This window comes from Sphaeramia orbicularis, chromosome 4 (genome assembly GCF_902148855.1).
Source record: "Sphaeramia orbicularis chromosome 4, fSphaOr1.1, whole genome shotgun sequence".
Lineage (NCBI taxonomy): Eukaryota > Metazoa > Chordata > Actinopteri > Kurtiformes > Apogonidae > Sphaeramia > Sphaeramia orbicularis.
In genome coordinates, this window is record NC_043960.1 from 37,957,338 (window position 1) to 37,970,416 (window position 13,079).

Genomic DNA, 13,079 nt, shown 5'->3' on the forward strand with positions numbered 1-13,079 from the left:
CAACAAAACTCTCCTGTAAGACATAATGTGGAAAATAAAATAACACATATTCTTTGTCCCGCCCGCATCTGTGTAACGTTGCCTATCTGTGTAGTTCACAAAGCTCGGAAAGTACATTTTTATGCCTCTAAGTAGTTATATATTTGCAGTTTAAGGATTACTAATAGGGACTTTTTTAATTTAAAAAAAATTTAGCTGATTCAAAACCTTATTAATTAATTGCAAGTTTTCCTATTGTCGTACGTTACAATTTTGCCTTTATTACCCTTTTTAGTGTAATAACCATATAACAATTAGCCTATAAGATGTGAGTGTCACCATAATGTACGTTCTTAAGAGTTTATCGTTTTTTCTTGGCAATATATGCTTTGATAAATAATTTATTGGCTCGCTGCCTTGTGTGCAGTTGTTGAAATATTAATCTTTCGATAGTAATTGAATGCAGCATGATTGCTTCTTGAAGAATAACGACATTCAAATATGCCATAAATGTTAACATATAGAAATATATCAATACGCTTCGATGCATTAATCCTGACTTCGTGATTACAACTGAGAAAAGTGGTGTTTGTTCGGTTTGTTGGTACGTTCTAATAGCGTACTACATTTCCCATGAAGCTTTGCTGTGTCACTTGACGCTTACGTACGTTCTCCAGGACATCCATATGAACAAATCCATGAGCAGTGAAAGAGAAAAGAGGTTCCGAACTGTTGTGACTTGTTGACACTACTTTAATGTTCACAGCGTAAAGGAAAAGGAAGTGGTTCTAGCAGGTAGGCAGCTGATGTTTAGGATGTTAAGCTAAATATTGGATTATTTATTGAAAGTGTACTCAAGTAGGTCTCTCCATTTGTTGTTATGATTGTTTTCTGTTTTGAGTGTTCTGTGTCCTTTCCTTTATTCATTTCTATTTGCATTTTCTTTTTGTTTGTCAGGTTGTAATGTCAATAATGGCTCCTGCTGCTCATAGAAAGCTGACCGGTCTTGTTGCTGCGACATTTACTCCACTCACCAATCAAGGGTAAGTTATTATAAGGAAAACACACACTCACTCACTCACTCACTCACACACACACACACACACACACACACACACACACACACACACACACACACACACACACACACACACCCTCTATCTGGTACTTTTTCCACGACTCCAGCATTAAATGTTGTGTTTAGTAATACAAGTCAGCACATTCAGGTCTCATGTCAAAGTTAAAAATGAGAAATGACTGTGGAGAGAGAAAAAAAAAACTTCAGCAGATCTAGCCTAGCCTGCTGTGGTGTGTTTGGTATTCTTTTTTGTCAAATGTGGGGGCCTATTTTTTTCCACATTTTCTCAAAACAGTGAAATCAACCTATCTGTGATTGGACCTTATATTGACTACTTGACAGAGACGCAAGGTGTAAAAAGCGTATTTGGTAAGTTTGCAAGTGGATTCTTTCCTTGACATTTGTTATTGTCTCTTCCCGTTTGAATCAACCCTGATGTTGCATGTTTTACCTCTTTGGTTTCACGTCGTTCATGTGTTGATTCTCATGTTAATCCTCGTTTTTGTGTAAAAACAGTCACAGTATTGGGTGAAGTTCCTTTAAATTTCAGTAAATATGTTAAACCAGTTGTAGTTCATGTCTGCACTGTTACACTGTTCTTTTATCCATACACTAAAAACCTCAAATACAAAGTACCTTAACTGTAATCTTTCCACAAAGAAAGAAAAACCAATGAGACCCAGGAGAGCAATGAATCAAAAATATTTTTTGATTTCTTATTTGCCATCATGTAGTTGAGTGAAACTGCAGTGAAACTTATTTAAATACTGCATCCAAATTGATTTCCATAATTGTGCATCACAAGTATTAAAATTATAGTTAAAACAAGTGGTGCCAGGAACAACAAACCCCACCACTTGCACCTGTTGTAGCTTATTTTGGCATCGATCAACTCTTTCATCCATATTCAATATTTGTTAAATATGAAAATTTTATATGTGCCAAGTTTGAAGTCAACTGAAACAAAGTTGATGTTTTTATAGACATTTGGAAATCCACCCATTATAAGTAAATGAGAAAAGAAAAGATTTAAAAATGTAACGAAAAAATTCAGAAACAAGCTATCACTTAGATATTTTGCAGAATGATGTCTAAAATGAATCTCTATATCCTTGCAACAATTTAAGAAAATTTGGTTAAAATTGACATTTGCCCATTATAAGTAAATGGGGAAAAAATATTTTAAAAATTTATAAAAAATGTGAACTTTGACCTACTTTTCCCAAAATTTAATGACATCTATTCTGGGTTACTGGCAATCTATAAAGCCAATTTGGTATGAATTCAACCAATAGTTTTGCTGCCAAAGCATTAACAAATAAACAGCCAAAAACAATACCTCTTGCCTCCCCTTCGTGGGTGTGGGGTAATAGCAACTGAAAAATGCTAAGATAGTCAATTATTGTCATTTCCGTGATGACAAAATTCCAAAGAACGGTTGACAATTGCTACACAGTTTGACTCAAGTAATGGTTTTCATTTTTCTTTACACTTTAAGAGAGTGTGCTTTTTAAACACCTGTGCAATTTACCAACAAAAATGTATACAATGCAAACTCTGTCTTTCAAACTATTGATCTAATAATTTTTTACATTTTCATAGAGTTAACTTGTGTTTTAAAACCTTTTGTAAAGATGCAGTAACAAGTCATAACTTTATGAGAGAGCTCATGCATGTTTTCAATCATTACAAAATTCCATAGAGATTTTGGTTTTCAGTGTCAGTTTTCTCAAGAAAGTGTGCTTTTAACCACTTGTGCAAAAAAAAGTCTCATGGGCAAACCCTAGAGCCCACTTAAATTTTAATTTATCAAAATGTTATTTTAGTAATTTAGGAAATATACAGTCACACTTGTTATTTGTAGAGTTGGTGTGTTGTTGTTTTGTGTTGTTTCATGATGATCTGTTTTGTCTGAAACTCATTGTTGTCCCTGTCCCTTTAACTTTTACTGTCATGATAGGGTTAAAGGCACCAACTCTGCCTCCTTCTCTTTATTCACCAAGATCAGACAGATTCATGTGACTCTGATTACTGCTCTTCAGACTTTACTCAGATCAGTGAATCATTCCAACATCTTTCTGTGTTGACACTTTTGTACTTGATCATACTTTGATTTAGCCTGTGTGACCTTTGACAAACAGAAGCAGTCCCTGTTTGTCAAAGGTCAAAGGGCTGATTACCCATTGAAGCTCCAGTGTGTAAGATTTAGTGGGATTTAATTCCAGTAAAGGAATATTGTTGATTATTATTAGCATCATTATTAATGTAATAATGAAGTTTTCATCTGAGTATAAATCGTATAGAACTATGAATTGTTCAGGGCTTTTTTCCTTAGAATGAGTTGTTTATATATACATTGGGAGCTTATCTCATCTACTGAATTTCTACCCAGCGGCAAATGCATTACTGTCAACTGCTTCGTTTGACTGATGACCACACTTAATATTCCCTTAACTGACCAAAAGCATCCACTGATCTAAACTGTTTAATACCTGTTGATCCACTAATCATATCAATGCATGTAAATAACTGGTGTAAAATGCAGTCAGATATGACCCATGTGGACGTTCAGAGGCTCCGTAGTGAATGTGGAAACACAGTCATCTTCTACAACATTGATTCACCAGTAAAATCCATGGAGTTGGATCAATGACAGTGGATGGAATTGCTTGGTTTATGTTCAGTTAATGATAGATTTTACTGAAGAAGTCACTTTTTCTGAAATTTTCTCTCTTTTTGATATAACAACCCTCAACTTGAATCTGAGCTTTTATGAACATCTACATGATCAGTAAATGAAATACAGGAAAATATCTGATTTATACTGATAAAATGGAAAATACAGAGGATAATATTACAATAAATGGTGATAAATCACTTAAGAAAGGTTAGCTATAGAGAAAATTTTATTTGGGTACTAACCCAATAGTAGCGCTGGGTCTTTATGGGTTTAGTTCCCAAAGTTTAGAGCGAACAAAAACAACAGTGGTTGGCTGCAGTGTGCAACTCCAAGACTGGATACCACAAATGTTACACACTGACCCCTTTAACTGCATTCCGTCCACCTGAGTTGTCTTCTTTTTTTTTGCACAAAAACAAGTCAACACGTGTTCCTCAGATTGACTGCTATGTATATGACGCTTGACTGTGCTTGCTAGGTAATCCTTTTGTGTTTGTTCTACCTTCCTTCTACACTGATTCCCAATTAATTACAGTTTTGTATGTGATTGTTGATTAATGATGCTTAGACTCAGTAGGATTTAGTGTCTTTTGTACTGAGATGTGAATAAAACAAGGTTCTACTTGCTTTCAGTGAATGGCACCACCGGAGAAGGAATGTCTCTCAGTGTCGAGGAGAGGAAGGTTCTGGCAGAGGACTGGTGTCTTAAAGGAAAGGGCAAGTACGTCATGATGCACACTTAATGTGGAAACTGTTTTTAAATGTTGAGTCCGGTGCACAGGAAAATGAGCTCATTTCTCCACAGACTGGACCAGGTGATCGTGCATGTTGGCTGCACGAGTCTAAAAGATGCCCAAGAACTGGTAAGAGGTTTACATCACACTGAAGAGAACATTGAGACTTGCCTGAATCTACATCCAAGTGTTACTGTGAAAAGATCCTCCTGCTTTTCCAGCTTGATGAAACTGACTTAATTCCAATAAGCAGGATTATGTGTGGTTTAAAGTTACATAATAACAGCGTCTCCACTAAATTGTCAGTTCCTAAAGGCCTTTATGATCAAGGGTTCGACAGATCAGATCAGATAAGACTTTATTTATTGCACCATGGGGAAATTTCATAGTTAACAGCAACAACATACAACAAGCAAATGCAGAGAAAAAAAAACAGGTGGAGAAAAATCACAAACAAATGAAAAATTAAATAGAAGGGAAAAAATAAGAAATTTGGTATTTCTATAAATATTTCTATAAATAAATAATTAAAATGTAATATTATTTACATGTTAACATAGTAGTTGGCCATCCACATGGTGTGTATGTGCAACCACAATTTAAAGATAGATCACATTGTGCTCTATGCACTACTTTTAGTTGTTTATTTTCTGGTTTTTCCAGGACATTAATCACATGAAGGAAAGAAGCACTGGGTGTTCTTTCCTCCTTGAGACTAACAGACACTGATGATTCACCTTTTCTTGCCGTTAAAAAAAGCACAGGCTCTGGAAAGATCTCAAAATATAAAAGCAAAAAATAGTCCTTTCACGTGTTATCAGTATGGAATCTGAAGACAAGTAAACTGTTATAACTTCAAGTAAAATAAAAAATAAAAAATAATAGACTGAACAGTTTTTACTGTTAGCAACAGAACCTGAAACCTGATTCCTCTTCTTTTCTGTCCAGTCTCTGTCTGTTACACCTTTTATACTTTATTTTCATCCTGTTGAATAACAACTCAGATGTCAGTCATTTTCCTTCTTTGCATTAACAGTTGTGCTGATGTGATTAAATTGAGATTTAATCAAGCACTAAATAATGAAATCTTCAACTAATCATGTGTTTTCCTCTTGCTGTGTCTTTTTAAATAATGTTTGTCATGTTGTGTCTTGTACAATGTCTTCATCCTGTTGTGTTTGTCTCTGTGATGATGTGCACCAAGGGTTAAACAAAGCGATTGTCTTTTCTGTGTGTTACTGTTACATTCATTTAAACTGACAGTAATCTAATGTAATCTAATAATCTGAGCTAATGAGTCTGTTGACAATGTAAGTATCAGAATGTACTGATATTTGTGATGAAATGTAATAGTCAAGGTGGAGAAATAACTGCACTTGAAATGTTTCTCTGATTTGCACAGGAGTGTACTCTGTTTAGTCTTTATCCCTGTGGAAACAAACCAGTGTTGTACCCTTTTAAATGGATGTAGATGGTAATCCATGTAGCCAATGTTACATACAATATATGTACTACTATGGATATGCATATTTCTCGTATTAAACACAGACTACATGAAAAATGTATTTACAAGTACATTTTTCAAATGAATAACACATTCCTGAGTAAAAGTAGAATTAACACAAATGTCGTCTCTTTTTTTTTTATCTCATTTTATTTTGCCACATTTCCTCCAGGCTCGTCATGCAGCGCAAATCGGAGTAGATGGGATATCAGTCATCGCCCCCTCCTTCTTTAAGCCCCAAAATGCAGGTTTGTGACCAAATGATGAAGCCCTCAGCAGCCCACAGAGTTCATTTTGACTATAAATATAATTAAAATTTTAGTCAAATTAAATCTTATGTGTTTTATACATATGTCTGGTACATGTGTGTTTATCCAAGATGTTAGTCCTTATCCTCTGTGTGTTAGCAGATTAAAATACATTTTTTTAGAAAAAGAACATGTATTTGATTGGCTCTTTTCCAAAATTGCCCCTCTTTAACATTTGACAAAAATAGGTATGGATTTTTATGATTTTTTTATGTATTATTTTTCTGATCCCAAAGCAGTTTGTATTAAATCATCATCTCATTTTTAAAAGGTGGAAAAATGTTGACAAAAAATAAAATGAAAATTAGGTGTCAGTGAAATGAACACTGGTGTCCTGCTTCCATCTTCTTCCACATGTCTGAAAAATAGTCAAATGTCAGTTGTACAAACAGACCATGTAAAGGATGTAACTTTTCCACATTTTTTTCCCACTTCCCTATTTCAGCTGAACTGCGGTCGTTCCTACAGGAAGTGGCTGCAGCAGCTCCAAATGTGCCCTTCTATTATTATCATCTTCCAGCTTTTACAGGAGTTAACGGTTAGTCCCACTCACTGGTATTTTGCATTTACAGGCATGTCACATGTAGGAATAGATGGCTATCGATTATTTTTGATTATTTGAATAGGGAAAAAAATGGCAAAAAGACAAACAACTTTTATCTTGGAACCATCTGAAACAACCACAAAAAGTATACGAGTAAAAGCAAATAGTGTGTGTGTGTGTGTGGCAACTTAAATGACATCTACACACAATGCCCTGCAGTCTCCAACAAATTTGTATCTAACTTGTTAAATTACTTACAACTTAAGATGTAACTAACATACAACTTAAAAAAATAAACCCAAATATTTTTAATAACAGTGTGAAAGCTTAAAAGTTTAAAGGAGTAATTGATGGTTGTAATGAAGAAAAGTGAGCATATAAACATTTTCTGCCTTTTTGTCCTCGTCCCTTCTGAGCTATGTTCCATGTTTGTGTTGATCCGGGTGCTGTGTGCATCACAATAAGCATCCGGGTGAAACACAAGAGTGGAACCAATGTTGAACAGCAGAAAAATTAAGGAAACAAAACTTCGATTCAGGAAAATTGTAATTGAATATTTTTTTTACTGATTCAAGTCAGTCATTTCAACTCTAGATCTAACCATGGTGATGTACTAAAAGAATGCTTTTGCTGATATTAGATAATCTTCTTCTAATAATCTTTCTTTTACAGTGACAGCAAGAGATGTGCTGGAGGGGATTGAGACTTTTATTCCTTCCTACAGAGGGGTGAAGTTCACCGGGTTTGACCTCACCGACATGGGCCAGTGTGTGAGCTGCTCTCGCCCTGACTGGGTAGTCCTGTACGGCATGGACGAGGTCGGCTTTACTCCATCTTCATCTGCTTTAAGGCTCAGTCACAAATGCCGTTACGAACGGCTACAAACACCATGTGAACAATTTATGGGGCGGCCATGGAGGTCGTCCAATAACCGAAGGGTTGGCGGTTTGAATCCCACTCTGTCTCAGTCATGTGCTGTTGTGTCCTTGGGCAAGACACTTCACCCTCCTTGCCTCCAGTGCTGCTACTCACACTGGTGTATGAATGTGCATGAATGTTCGGTGTTGGTCGGAGGGGCTGTAGGCGCGAATTGGCAGCCACGCTTCCATCAGCCTGCCCCAGGGCAGCCGTGGCTACGAATGTAGTTTATCACCACCAGAGGGGGAATGTGAGAGCGAATGAATAACTGTGCACTTTGAGTATGCGTTCATAGAAAAGCGCTAAATAAATCTAATCCATTATTATTATTATTATTATGGACCATTTTGTACGTGTTCTCAAGGCGGCCTTGTAAGAAAGGAGTGGTCATAGACCCTTCCTAAGTTCATAGCCAGGTGGATGATCTTGTGCAAGATTTTCTACAAACGTGCTACGAAACCCTCTTTCGTAGGGCGCCCTAACGAATGCCTTAGGAACAACCCAAGAACAACGCACAATGTTCATGGATCAGGAGGCCCTTCTAGAACCCCCTATTCCTGCGGTGGCCAAAAGTAGATTGCAAGAACACGTTATTAGGGGCCCCTTACAACGTTCATGTGAAGGGACGTACAGACAGAAATTGCACAACTTTCTTAAGGTGGACGTAAGGTGTTCCTATAGGCAGTTGTGCGTCATTCTTATGGCATTCGTGGCATTCTTAGAGGGGGTCGTATACAAATTGTCAAGATGGAGTGAATGACTGGACTCAAATGCATGGTGCTGAAGGGAAAGTGTTTTATGAACAGAAAAATAAACATGAAGAAACAACACAAAACCTGGAGGGAAAATAATTCATGAAGTGGCAGTAGGTCTGATGTAGGAAGGTCCCAAGGCACCCTTATGTAGAACGTGACAACTTTACAGTCTTTGTATGACACGAAATCATGTCATTTTCTCATGGAGGCCTCAAGTTGCTCTTGCGATTTGAATGGCAGCCGTACCAAATTTGTGATATGACCGTGAGAAACTACTGCTCCCTCCACGAATGTCTACGAACCCCAGATCTCGTATGAACTGGGAGATTCGTACAAACCCATCGTTCGTAAGAAGCTTTGTGACCAGTGTTGGGAATAACAGCATTAAAAATAATGCTGTTACTAACGCCGTTACTGTTTTCCAGTAATGGGTAATCTAATTAATTACAATTTGAAAAGTTACAACGCCATTACCGTTACCGGCAGTGAAATGTGGTGCATTACTATGCACTGATATCTAACAGCTGTTATCCGTCCTGGCTCGCTCAGCCTGGCACGAGAGATAGGATGTTCGCAGACGAGTCTTTTGAACAGCTATTTTAAGTGAAAGATAAGAACCGATTCGAGCCATTCGTTTGCGAGCAGTTCTTATATTCAAATTGCCCACACTGCCTTCATGCTTCACCTGTGTGCCCCATGAGTCTGAGCTGTCCACGCTGCCTTCACCTGAATGAGTAATGACATGTCCAAGTTTGAGTTGTCCGCAGCACACCCCATTCACTTGAACGCAGCTATGTACGCAGCTAATATAGGGGAGGAGTTATCAGTGAGTCCGACTGACTGGACTGGAGACATTTACCGCTGTATCAGGGAGGAGCAACTGAAAAAAGTGGAGATGTGGGATTAACTTGAGGAATATCTTCTTCCTATAAATGCAGATCCCCTTATGTGGCGGAAAAGCCGGGCCCTGGTAGACCCCAGCCTTACCAAAGTCAGGGTATAGAGGCTCCGTTTAGTGGGAACATCAGTTCCATCTGAATGAGTATTCTCTAAGACAGGACTAATATTATCGGAGAAGTCGCCTCAAGACACAAAAGTGAGATCACTTGTATTCATTAACTCAAACTTGCCAAAGGATGAGAAGGAGAGGCAGTAGAACCCACAAAGGATGACACTGCTTTATTATTTCAGGGATGTTTTTAATTTTGTTCACACTCCAATAAATATGAAGTTAAATAAAGTACCATCTATAGTGTTCTGCTCTCTGCAACTGGCCCGTGAAACCTGCTCAAAAATCAGTTTTCTTTTACATATTTGAAGGTTTTTCAAAAAAGTAACTTAATAATTACTTTCCCTGATAACTAATTACATTTATGAAGGAGTAATTCAGTTACTAATTCAATTACTTTTTTGGGAAAGTAACTAGTAACTATAACTAATTTTTAAAAGCAATTTGCCCAACACTGTTTGTGGCTGAGCCTTTAAGACTGCAGTTTGCCTTTTTAATGACAGAATGCTGTTTTCTGAATCTGTAGAGCAAACCTAAAACACGATTTCTTTGATGTTATTATAGCAACTACTGGCAGGTCTGGTTTTGGGAGTCGATGGTGCAGTTGGCAGGTCAGTATGTGTTTACATCCACATAATGCTTTCTCTGCATGAGAAGGAAATATTGTTACTTTGTCCTAAGTACGTATTTGCTGGTTTGTGACCTCCTCCTGCCGTTAATGGTTTGGAATATCAATCCTACGTAGATCCATCTTAAGACTTTGTAAAAGTATATGAACAGATAAATTGTGTAAAAAAAAAAAAAAAATGACATGAACTGCATGAAGAAGGAAATTAATTATTGAGACCAAAGCAGTTTCTATTTTAATACCAGGACATTTAACAGGGGGGTGTATGGGGACTGACTCACTTTTGGACCCAGCCCCCCAGTGGTCACTCAAGGAACTGTAGGTTTTGAAACTTGCTTGGTATTGGGTCTGTACATAAATGTATACAGACTTGTGAGTTGGAGTTGGATCAAAATACTGTTTGCATATAAACATTTTAATATGTTAACATCTTAACAACAGCAAATACACTGGTAATATCTTACCATTTTAATTCCTCTGTTTGCAGCACATACAACTATGTCGGACGTCACATGAATGAGCTAATAACCGCTTTTGAGAATAACAACCTTATCCAAGCTCGGAAAATACAGGTATCATGCACCATTCTGCTGTTATTCTCAACTTCTGTTGTTCTTTTCCATCACTTTTGGTTACTGACATTTTTATCTTAATTTTCTTGTGCAGTTCAAGTTGCAGGAGCTGATCACTTTTGCTACAAAACTTGGTGAGTGATTATATGTAATGATTTTTCCAAAAACAACTCAAATTGAAAACAACTTTTCATTGGCCTTTTTTTTTTTTTTAAAGGTATAAACATTTCTGATGTCATTTGCAGGTTTTAATGTGGGAGTGAATAAACGGCTGATGGCCGAGCTGTCAGGCTTGCATTTGGGACCCCCTCGACTCCCACTGACGCCATGCGCTGCAGTTCTCGCTGAGAACCTCACAGAGAAATTTCACAGCCTTTTTCCAAGTGAACAGTAGTATGTTCTCATATTGGAATGAATCCTATAAATCCTCTGTTACTAAAAGAGACACTAACAAATCCGAAATTTCCAATCTGACTTTGATACTTCGCACCGCTTATTAACCGTAGACGAGACAGGAATAAAATGTGTCAGTTAAATATATACAAGCTAAACATGTACAAGTTGCCTTTTGCAACTTACAGAACATATCGCTGCAAATTTAATACAAATCACTGATTTATTATATTCTGACAATAAATAATTAAGTAGCAAAGGATATCAAAATCCCATTACATAGGAATTACAATAGTAAAAAGGCTATGGCCATTGCAAAATAACGTTTTCAAGACTTGAGTTTTTGGCCTTGAGAATTCTGGTATGTAAATGACCATACTGAAAACATTCCTGCTGTTTCATGAATTGTGAGCATTAACTAAACTCTACTGGACTATGTACTATTATTATGTACTTTGTTAAGTGTAGGGAATTGGAGTTTGTCACAAATATTCAGTATTGGTTTTTTTTCCGTTTACTATTCTCATATACTGTACTGCATCTGGATTTCATTTGAGGCGTACAGACACTGTTAGTTATGTAACAGTTCATCTGCAAGTGATCACACTGTAATCATTGTAAAGCTTTATAGTCGTTTTGTTTCATTGCTTTTTACCTCATGCTTTAGTGGCATTGCCTAATTGATGTTTGTTTTGTCAACCTAACCTGAATGTCCCAGGTAGAAAAAGCCTCAATCACATACCATAAGACACAAAGGACAAAGATGAGGAAGATTTGTGTATTTGCTCCAGAAGGACTTTGGTGTTTGGAAAGGCACATTCAATCTAACACTTAAATACGTTAACTGTAACCATGGTTGAGTTATGATAGTGAAGTTGTTTTTTAAATCTATGCCTTCTAAATGGTATAAAAAGGGAAATGTACAATGAAAGAAGTGACAAATCTTTCTTTTGTAATGTTGTTTTAAAAAAAATCATTGTTATCCCAATGAACATGCTGATCTGGTGCTAAGAGTTGTTTGTGCCGTTTGTTGATTCACGCCTCTCCGTTTCTGTGCTCGTGAAACGTCATAACTATAAGGCCAATTCATAGTAGCATGGTGGGTGTTTGGTGAAGTGGTGATGTTCACATCTAGAGCTATGGAACCTGAAGCGGTGCCATTCCCACAGATGTCCCCCCAGTGTAGATGAGGCAAGCCAGTCCCAGTTATCTGATACAGGGTGGGTCTGGTGTTGTTCGATTGGCTCCCATCTGCCAGTCTTCAACTAGAATGGTGGCTTATGTTGCATGACCTTTTTCCCATTGATACTCAGTCCACTTTTTATGCTCTGTATCAAACTGATGGTTGTTAAAGAGATGAGAAGCAACCCACTACATCAGTTAGAGTTAAAGAACTTGGAGATGAAACTTACTTATCACTGCAGTAACGGTCCATTGAGGAGCTCTTATGTATTTGCTTTTGTCAGTTCAGGTGCTGACTTCTTCTGACTGGGCTTCGTACATCCTCATTCTCATTTCAGATCACACATGCTCCATTTGCCCTTGTCACAGATCTTTTAACGTATAAATATCTTGTTATTTGCCTTAATGAATCCCTCAGATTCAAACATCATTTTTGAAAATCTCTCCACCAATCTACAACAAATGGAAAAATGTAATGGCAGTAATTATTTTTAGAGCATAGGGATGTAACTGACACTGCATACTGCTCCAAAACCTCCCTTCTGATTTTAGATTCATTACTGGAGAAGAATATGATGCTTACCGTTGTACTCTATACAACTGTGTTGCTTGTGTTTGATAAAATAACCTTTGACTTTACTCTGAGCTGTTATGAACATCTATGTGATCAGTCAATTAAACATAGGAAAACTGATGATTTTCACTGGAAAAAATACAAAATTCAGAGGATGATATTATAATAAATGGTGGTAAATCATTTCAAAAAAGTTAAAATAGAGAGAAGAATTCTTTTGG

General features: G+C 37.0%; 1 protein-coding gene across 2 annotated transcripts; it reads left to right on the forward strand.

Moving 5' to 3' along the window:
• Positions 1-614: 614 nt before the first annotated feature.
• Positions 615-12,113, forward strand: npl (N-acetylneuraminate pyruvate lyase (dihydrodipicolinate synthase)). 2 transcript variants are annotated; one of them, XM_030133006.1, is made up of 12 exons: positions 620-774; positions 937-1,022; positions 1,353-1,426; positions 4,371-4,458; positions 4,543-4,600; positions 6,148-6,223; positions 6,729-6,821; positions 7,500-7,645; positions 10,074-10,120; positions 10,625-10,709; positions 10,804-10,843; positions 10,955-12,113. In XM_030133006.1, the coding sequence occupies exons 2-12, from the start codon at positions 943-945 to the stop codon at positions 11,101-11,103; spliced, it is 936 nt and encodes a 311-aa protein (XP_029988866.1). In that variant the 5' UTR covers positions 620-774; positions 937-942; the 3' UTR covers positions 11,104-12,113. The 2 variants fall into 2 exon arrangements, with proteins under 2 accessions (XP_029988867.1, XP_029988866.1); XM_030133007.1 differs by lacking the exon at positions 1,353-1,426 and having other exon boundaries at positions 615-774.
• The last annotated feature ends 966 nt before the right edge of the window (positions 12,114-13,079 follow it).